The sequence below is a fragment of the Polistes canadensis genome, unplaced genomic scaffold (genome assembly GCF_001313835.1).
Source record: "Polistes canadensis isolate GaletaPanama2010 unplaced genomic scaffold, ASM131383v1 scaffold_263, whole genome shotgun sequence".
Lineage (NCBI taxonomy): Eukaryota > Metazoa > Arthropoda > Insecta > Hymenoptera > Vespidae > Polistes > Polistes canadensis.
In genome coordinates this window covers 76,959-87,132 of record NW_014569810.1, presented here as the reverse complement: position 1 = coordinate 87,132, position 10,174 = coordinate 76,959, and the positions used below count along the sequence as shown (strand labels likewise).

Below are 10,174 nucleotides of genomic sequence, written 5' to 3'. Positions count from 1 at the left end.
GTTCAACGTGGATGAAATATACACACACACACACATATATATATATATATAAAAAAGTACATAACCGTAACGGGTTAGATGCACCTTTTTTCCAAATGTTTTATTTTCCGATATATATCTCGTATAAGTTGGAATTTGCTGTCTCGTTTATCTCCTAGGGGAAAGTGAAAAATAACTGAACTTAGTAGAATCGTTTCGGACAAAGTTCTACTCTAGCTTTATTATCCTCCTAGTATATGTGTGAGAGAGAAAGAGAGAGAATGAGTAAGAGAAAACGAGTAAGAGAGAGAGAGAGAGAGAGAGAGAGAGAGAGAGTGGTTAACTTTAATGAAGAACACTCAAACTACTACGTGAACGATCCTAATGAGGTTTACAAACGAGAATTTATAATACATTATATAACAAGGCAAACTAGTCAGACGTACAAATAGACATAAAGACAGATAGACATACAGACAGACAGATAGACGGACAGACAGACAAAGAACAAAAAAAATGAAAAACACCAAGAGAAAAGAAAATAATCTCAAAGTAACTTGTACAAATCGTTTTTCTTTTTATACCATGCTAACGTAATAACGTAAACTGGGTAAAGAAAGGAAAAAAAAAAAAGAAAAAAAAAAAACAAATGCACTAATAAAAGAAGAAGAAGAAGGATAAGAAGAAGAAGAAGAAGAATGAGTAGAATAAGAATTAGAAGAAAATGAAGAAGCTTCTTTTTTCGAATAAAGAAATGGGAAAAAAAAAAGAAAAGTCGGAGGTTTGTTGAGGCACACGAAGAGTTCATTTATCAAATGGCAACGGCCGTGGATGACAGGCCGATTTAATTGCTTTTTTTCTTTTCTTATTTATTTTTTTCTTTTAAAAAGTAAAAAAGAATAAAGTAGTTTAAACTTTTAAATAATGAGACGCGTAATACTTTGAAAAAAAAAAAAAAGATCTTGGGAAATAAATAGAAAGAGACAAATAGGTGAACGAATAAAAAGAATTCATGCGAACTCCATTTAATTCTCTGTATATTATTATTATTCATTTTAAATGACGTTTAATAGTAAATCGAGGAACAACAACAACAAAATATAAGGAAAAAATTAATGTGAGTGAGAAAGGGATAGAAATAGACAAAGTAGAAATGTAATAGAATTTCTTCTAGCATTTTCTTTCGCATTCTTACCCTTTTACTTTTCACATTTTCCCATTTTCCCGTTTTCTTCCATTTTTTCTTTTTTTTTTCTTCCAGATCAATGGACAAAAAAATGTCTTTAATTACTGGAAACCCCCATTACCCCTTTCCCCTGGTTAACCTTTTTGAGAATTTTTTAATTATCGAATTCCTTACAGTACAACCCCCTTTCTTCCTTATCTGTCTGTCTGTTTGTCTGTCTGTCTGTCTGTCTGTTTGTCCTAGTCGATTTCTTTTTTTTAATTATTTTTACTTCTATATCGATCACAAATTACGAACGATAATTATTAATTTTCGAATGAAATTCTATAACGAATCGAATATAATTTTCATTTAGATTTAATATAATATTCTTTTAACTTAGTTTAATATTAATTAAAAATTCTATTACGAACTATAATCATTAGTTTTCGAATTGAAATTAGATAATGGATTGGATATAATTTACTTTATGATTTATAATACCTTTAACGTATATATATATATAGTTTGAGATATATTAATTAATGTTATTTAAAATTAAATAACTAACGCGAAAATTATACGTTTTCCAATGAAATTTGATAATGGATTGGATATAATTAACATTTGACTTATGATACTTAATCTAATAGTAAATTAGTAATGTAGTTTCATCGAAATCACGTATTGTCTATAGTACGAATCGAATTTCAAATTAGATCACGTAATTCTCTTCTTATCCAATCACGCTCGAATAGTATATACTGGTCTCGTCTGATTAGCATAAGTTCGTGTTATCAATCAATTCATCAAATTTCAACATTTACTCTCTATCTGTTTCTATTTCTCTTCCTTTCTTAATTGAAACAAAATATATTTTCTATTTTTTATCCAATATTATACTATTTTTACACACACCTAACTTTGGTTTGATTTCTACATTTAAATTATTATTTAATTTTTAATGATAAAGTTTCATATGGAACTTGGACATGAAAAGAAGTAGAACTTAATTTAATTGAGTTGTATTTAATATTAATTTATAGGATCATCGGTTAATTTTTTAATGAACAAAATGTTTATTCTAACAAATTAATCCTTGTTTCGGTTTAAAACAAACCATATGACTGAAAATAAACAGGGTCAATCCGAATTGAAACTTATATTGTTAATCCAGAAAAATTCTAAACATTGTTTATACATTTTTATTATGTAATCAAATTTATATTATTATATTAATAATATATAAAATATATAGATGAGTTATAATCGTTGAAAATAATCAATTAATTTTCATAATTTACAATTTTATCGTATAAGTTTTAAGGTTAGGATTCTTTTTAAATGGCCGATTGTGTGTTGGGTGTGAAAGAAGTGGAGGAGGGGGAAGAAGCGTGAAACAGCCAATCCTCGTATCTATCGTAAGACATTGTTTCCTACAAACATGGAGCTTTTATAAATTGAGTCCTCTTCTTTATCGAAGGAAAAAGCTTTCAAAATTTTTCGATTCTCTCTCGATTTACGATGTATCAAATTTCTTCCTTTTTCTTGGATTATTCCCCCTTCTTCACTCCACCATATATATATATATAAACTAAACCTTCCCCCTCCTCCTCGATCTTTTTCTTATCTGGGTCTAAATCCAAATTGAAGATTTTCATCCATTTTTTCTTTCCTTCATTTCATTTTATTTTATTTTATTTCGTTTTGCGATACATTTGTCCTATTTCATAAATTTTCGTCACAAAATTTGTATACGTTTAATTTTTTTTGACAATAAGATAAACCATTTGACTGGTGTGGACGCATATATGCGTTTGATAAAAGTTGCACGTGTTATTTGCAAAAAATATTAATGTAAAATAATTTAATATGTTGGTTTACGTATTAATTAATTGTTTAGAATTTTGTCAAATGAAAATTATATTTTAAGAAAGAGAAAAATTGTTATTATTAAATATAATTTATTATTAAATCTGATTAAAATAATATTAATCAGAGATAAGATATTAATATCTTATTTAATAATAAATTATTCTATATTTGGAAAACATATTTCAGTTAAAAATATTCATCACTAAAAGGGTTTTAATTAGTATCGTATTTTATTTTATTATACGAAATTTACAAAAAAAAAACGATTTAAAATCGATTAATCTATAAATAATACAATTTTACTTAGTGAGAATTAGATTTATTATCTTTCATATTTTTTGATAAATTCAAACCATTCGATCATTATCTGACAGGAAAATGATGCGTCTCGAGATAAAGTTAGTTCGTTAGTAGGATATCATTATTAGAAAACTTCGTCAATTTACTCGAGAACTTTTGCTCATAAATTTTTTTCCTTTCCTCTGTGTGTGGTATACATAAATATATTATTATTATTATTATTTTTTGTTTAAGTTAAGTCATTTAAACAGCGAGTAAATTTTCATAATGTATGATAAGAGATTTTAACATTATTTTATTAAAGTAAACTAGATTTTATCGAATTTGTCTTATAACCCTGTTATATAAAGACACCGTATAAATTATGATTATCTCGAATATATAGATGTCTGTATGAGTATACGAATGGTAGATATATTTATGTGTGTGTATGTGTATGTGTATGTGTACCATATAGTATTGGATCGATCAAAATAATCAGCTTTTGAAATAATCCCTGGCTGACTACCATTTTCGTACTACCAGTGTACGAAAATTGTTATAATCTTCCTATCGAAACCATATCAATTGGATTTAACGATGATTGGTCACACCTTGTTATTCCCCTATTTTACGTTGAGATTATTTAACATTAATTTCAACGAATAGTTTAACGTAAATGTAAAATAATTAACATATCTACGAATGATATAGAATAATATTATATTTCTATAGTGTTAATTAGAGAGATTGATTGAGATTCAATTAAATAATAATTATAATTCGAGGTATGAGTTTGTTTTTTAATTAAAAACAGTTTTTTTATTTTTCAATTAAATAATACGTATTTGTGTTATTAGTTTAAACAAATGATTAATGTTAATTTAAGAATAGTACATGCAAAGTGAAATATTTCTCAACAGTGTTGTTTCTATATTTTAAGAAATATATTTGGGAAGTAAGAAAAAGATTGAAATAATGTAAAAAGCGAATGAAAGAAAATAAAGGAAGGATGGTAAAGAGGGGGGAAGAAAGAAGAAATAAATGAAAAAAAATAGAAAGAGAGATAGAGATAGAGATAGGGAGTAATATAGAAAGAGAAAAAGTAAAAAGGGTGGGTCTCGGTGGTTAAGTGGAATTGAAGTTCAGACTGCTGATGAAAACGACTTGCGAGATCTAGGAGAATCCTCTGCCACTCCTTGCCAATAGTTTCCTTCTTTTTTAATCTCCGATGGTCTAAGCTTTAAAGGAGATAGCTACTAAGGAAACTACCTAAATGTGTATCTCCAATTTTTGTTGTTGTTGTTTTGTCTAAACTCTTTATCATTTTAGATTCTATATTCTTTATGTTGAAAAGAAATAAAGTATTGTTTTGGTTCATTTGTTTTAAGTATTTTGTCAAATAAATCAATCAATTGTAATTATTTAAGGGATTCATTATCAAAATTATATATATTTTTATTCAAATATATACTTATTATTTAATTTAAATCTTATGTTAGTACAAATTTTTGAATTAATTATTATAATTGTATGAAGAGTTCAGGGATAATGAAATCAATCCTAAACGTAAACTTTGTAAACTTTGATGGAGAGGTGCAACATTTTGAGACTGCATATGTCATAATATAATATACACACATTTTGCATACATTTTGTATGTAACATAATATATATTATAATCAAAATAGAAAATGTACATATATATATTATAGTCAGAAATGTAAGTATTGTATTAGATATAATATAATATGTATTGTATATGATAAATATGTAATATATATTATATCCAAGAATACTTAACATACATCTTTGACATAGAAGTAAAACAAGAACGATGAGGTAGATGTAAAAGTAATTGAAGAACAGAAAAATATTTTTTTTAAATATAAAGGGGTTATATAACACAAAAATATGTAAGTATTCTATTAGATATAATATAATATGTATTGTATATGATAAATATGTAATATATATTATATTCAAGAATACTTAACATACATTTCTGACATAGAAGTTAAACAAGAACGATGAAGTAGATGTAAAAGTAATTCATCAACAGAAAAATATTTTTTTAAAATATTCAAGTTATATAATACAAAAATATGTAAGTACTGTGTTGGCTATAATATAATATATTATACCTAAGAAAACTTAACATACATCTCTGACATAGAAGTAAAATAAGAACGATGAGGTAGATGTAAAAGTAATTGAAGAACAGAAAAATATTTTTTAAAAATATGCAAGTTATATACCATAAAAATATATAAGTACTGTGCTAGGTACAATATAATATGTTATATAATAAATATGTAATATATTGTATATTGCACACAAGAATACTTAACATACATTTCTGACATAAAAGTAAATCAAGAATGATGAGGTAGATATAAAAGTAATTGAACAACAGAAAAATATTTTTTAAAAATATGCAAGTTATATACCATAAAAATATATAAGTACTGTGTTAAGTACAATATAATATGTTATATAATAAATATGCAATACATATTATATCCAAGAATACTTAACATTTCTAACAAGAACGATGAAGTAAATGTATAAGAACAGCAGAAAAATATTTTTAAATAATATACAATCACTAATAAATATACCATAAACCACATACTTTAATTAAATCTTAACTATTAAATTATAAACAACCACACATTTATTTCAAAATACATTAATACCAAATCCCAAATATTTAATAATTAACAAATCAAAAAAGAAAATGAAGTATATTAATCTCCTCCATTAATTTCGAATAAAGTAAAATAATTCGTCAAACGTTTCTGACAACATCTCTATTTATCTATTTACCGATATAACACATTGTTTCTTTTTTTTTAACTTTCCTTGTCGAAGATGCATTGTTTCATCTAAAGAGAAGAAAAAAAAGGAAAATAGAAAGGGGTAGTAACAACCCCGTGATAGAAGACGTGAACGACGATAATGCCACTGTTTCGATTCCCCAGTGAAATATATCGATTGACCAGGCTTTCGAGGACTATAATAGAAGACCGTTTCGTTGCTTCGAGAGAACTAGATGGGATTGAAAAACAAAAAGAAAAAAAAAAAAAAAGAGGAAAAATAAAAGATAGAAAAAGATAGAATGAGAAAGAGTAAGCAAGGAAGACTGCGAGAGCAATTTTTCATTTCATTTCTCTCGATGCTAGGAAGTAGTTGATTATTTCATGAGTATCATCCTTCTTCCTATCTTTCTATTTACATTTGCATATATATGTATAAGTGTATATATATATATATATATATATATAGAAATGTACAGTCAATGTACAAAGATTGGCTAATGTATACTTTGTGCATATTTTTTTCATACATTGTCAGATCAATTTACAAATGTGTAATATATATTATCAAATGTCCTAATGGGTTTTGGTTGATCTATAAAATGTGCATCAGTTAGGTGTGTTTATGGGGGAAAGTGGAAGGAAGTGTTGTTATGCTCGTTTACGTTAAAAACAAATAGTGAAAATTAAATAATGTATATGCAATGTCAATTAATTTTTAAAATATGTTTCAGTGAGGTTTGTTTATAGTATAGGGTGAGAGGGTGGGGGATAGATAAGGGTTAAGTTATAAATAAATTCTTAACAGAAACTGAATACTACGTTGATCTTTATATTATTAGGATATATATAAATAATAATTATTAATATTATTATATATTGTGAATATTTTTGAGGGTTTTTTTTCTGGTTTAAAGTTTTGTCAGATTGAAAATAAAATATGAGAAATTGATTTAATAATTTTAATGCAATTTATATACTACATGATTAATAATATTATTATTCACGAATTAGATTGATAGAATTTAAATAACAGGAATACATTTTCAGATAGAAAACGCATAATCTCGTATAATTATCCTCTGAGACTAAATACGTGTTTAAGTAAATGAATATTCGGGCGGTTTATAAACGTCGTTGGTAAATATTTGAAGAACTCTATACCTGTAATAATACGCTATTCTCTACCTAAGACTAAAGAGAGTAAACTTCCAGTTGAATTTTCTTAACGTTTAGCTTACTTAGAATTCAAACTTTCGAATGAAGAAATTTAATCTACGAGCAAAACTTTAATCTCTCTACACACAAAAGTGGATATAATATGATATTACTTAAAAACTTCTTAATAATATAATATAATATAATAATTTAATTGATGATAATGAATAGGAAAAGGAAAAGAACATTGGGGTTGGGGGAGGGGGGGGGAGGAGKGGGAGGGTTGAAATATTAATATTAAAAAGAACAAAAAAGAAAAAAAGTAAGATTTTTTCTCGATCGAAACAAGAGCCTTTTATTGTTTAAATAATAATGTTAATATAATAATAATAATAATGATATTAAATTGATTTGAAATATATCAATCTCGACTCTAATCGCTCGTCCTTTTTTCAACAAACGTCGAAAATTTGTAAAAAAACAAAAAAAAAAAACAAAAGAAAAGATTTTCTTCTCGCCAAGTAAATAAAAATATGAGAATATGAGAAAGGGAGAGAATGAGAGAGAATGAGAGAATGAGAGAATGAGAGAGAAAGAGATAGAACAACAACAAAAAATTCTTATCTATTGTATTAAAAAAAAAAAGAAAAAGGAAAAGAAAACAAGACTTCCTAAAAAAAAAAAAAGAAAAGGAAAAGAAACAAAAACGCGCGCATAATAACATCGAACAAAATTTAAGGGTGGCGTGTGCTCTCTGTTGTTTAAGAAAACTCAATGAGAAAACTCTGAAGAGAGAAAACATAACACGCACAGAGTTATACGTGTGTATGTGTATGTGTATGCGTTTGTGAAAAGGCACGATGTGATGAGAAAGAGAGAGGAAGTATTTTTGTGCATGTGTGTGTATGTGTGCAAGAAAGAAAGAAAGAAAAAAAGAAAGTAAGGAAGGGGTGGAGAAAAAGAAAAGAATGAAAATTCACAATGTAATAATAATAATAATACATTATATAATAATATTTATAATTGTATAATAATAAAATTATTATTATTATTATTATTATAAAAAGAAACAAGGGATCATTGAGAAAAAGTAAAATATAATAAAATATTGAGGAGAGAAATTGATAAAAGAAAAAATATTCAAAAAAAGAAGCAAATAAAAGAAAAGTAAATAAAAAAAAGTGAGATAATAAAATAATAATTGAATATAAAAAGAAAATACAAATATATAAACAAATAATAAAAGAAAGTATTGAAGGATTATAATAAATGTAAAAATCCTCGTGTTATATTTTATTCAAAGATCTTCAACTTAACGATAATTTATTTTTCAAAATTAAAATCAATTAAAATAATGGCTGTGTGTGTACTTATGTACGCACGTGAAAAGTTATACTTCTTTGGCGTAACAAAACAAAATAACGAGTAATTAAATTGAAAAAATTATATAATAAACATTCAGTATTCAATGGTAATATAAAAAGTTTCAAAAATTATGAGTGTGAATTAAGCAAACAGCAGACAAATTTAAGTCTTAATCCATTTTTATTACCCAAATATTATTTATCTATTATACATTATTTATCCATACAATTAATCCAATATTTATTGGTAATAAGTACACATGTGAATCCTAAAATTCTCCAATTTCGGTCTACTACGATGACATATACATACACACAAATAATTTATAACCAAATATAGTATTTTATATGTGAGAAACTGCAAATGGCATTCGCTATCTAGTGGTCAGTCACAGAACTAAATAATTTTTCGCATATACTGTACCCTGACGCGGCTAACTTCATGCTGTTAATCTCATATCACTGTGCGCGCGCATCGTAAATCTCAACAAACTTCATTCTGTTAATTTCGTGGCACTATGCACGTGCATCATAAAGATTCACTCTCCTCATTATTTATCAAACGCGCCACAAGAAGTATAACTTCGAAAATGGCTTGGTAATGCACGTGAGTGTTGTGTGTATGTATGTATGTATGTGTATGTGTGTGTATGTGAATATGAGAATATGATAAAGAAAAGAAAAAGAAAAGAACGAAAATTCAATCTAACAATTATAATAATAATAATTATATAATATAATACATAATATACATATAAATGTATAGTATTATTATTATTATTATTATTATAAAAAAAAGACAAGGAATCAATGAAAAGAAATAAAATAAAATAAAATAAAATAAAATATTAAGGAGAGAAAACAAAATTGATAGAAAAATATTCCGAAACAAAAAGAAAGGAAAAAAAAATAAGAAAACCAATAATGACAAGAAATGAAAAGAGAAGAATATGTGGGATGATTATTAAAATATACGATAATTGAACAAACAATTAAAACAAAACAAAACAATACAAAAACAAAACAAAACAAAATAAAATTAAAAAAAAAAATAAAAAACAAAAAAAAAGACGGCTTGGTATCGAATCGGAAGTACAAAGTAAGCTCGACCGCCGCAGCGCCCAGAACCACTAATGTGCTCGCTCGCAGCGCGGACGGCAACTTCGAGGTGACCTTGGCCACGAAGGCCACAATCTACCATCAAGGATTGGTCGAGTGGAAGCCCCCGGCCATTTATAAGTCATCCTGCGAGATCGACGTGGAGTACTTCCCATTCGACGAGCAGACCTGCGTCCTCAAGTTCGGTTCGTGGACCTATGACGGCTTCAAGGTAACACTCGCATGGTAGCCGTTAAGCCAAAATAATAATAATAATATATATATATATGTATATATATATATACATATATATATATTTTATTAACAAACAAACATGCAATAAATGACAAGCCCCCTACTCCACCACCACCCCTCAAAACCCACGAGCAAATGGCCCACAATTATTTGTATTTGTATTTATTTATTTTTTTTTTTTT

The 10,174-nt window shown here is 26.6% G+C and overlaps 1 protein-coding gene across 3 annotated transcripts in view; it reads left to right on the top strand.

Annotated features, from left to right (window-relative positions):
- LOC106790831 (acetylcholine receptor subunit alpha-like) overlaps positions 1–10,174 on the top strand; it is a 208,324-nt gene that overhangs the window by 124,140 nt on the left and 74,010 nt on the right. For 2 of the 3 annotated variants that reach the window (XM_014756013.1, XM_014756012.1), the window contains one exon: positions 9,789–9,969. The exons of the other annotated variant lie outside the window; for it this stretch is intronic. In XM_014756013.1, the coding sequence (XP_014611499.1) occupies positions 9,789–9,969 (181 nt within the window). The remainder of the gene's footprint in view (positions 1–9,788; positions 9,970–10,174) is intronic. 3 annotated transcript variants of the gene reach the window in all.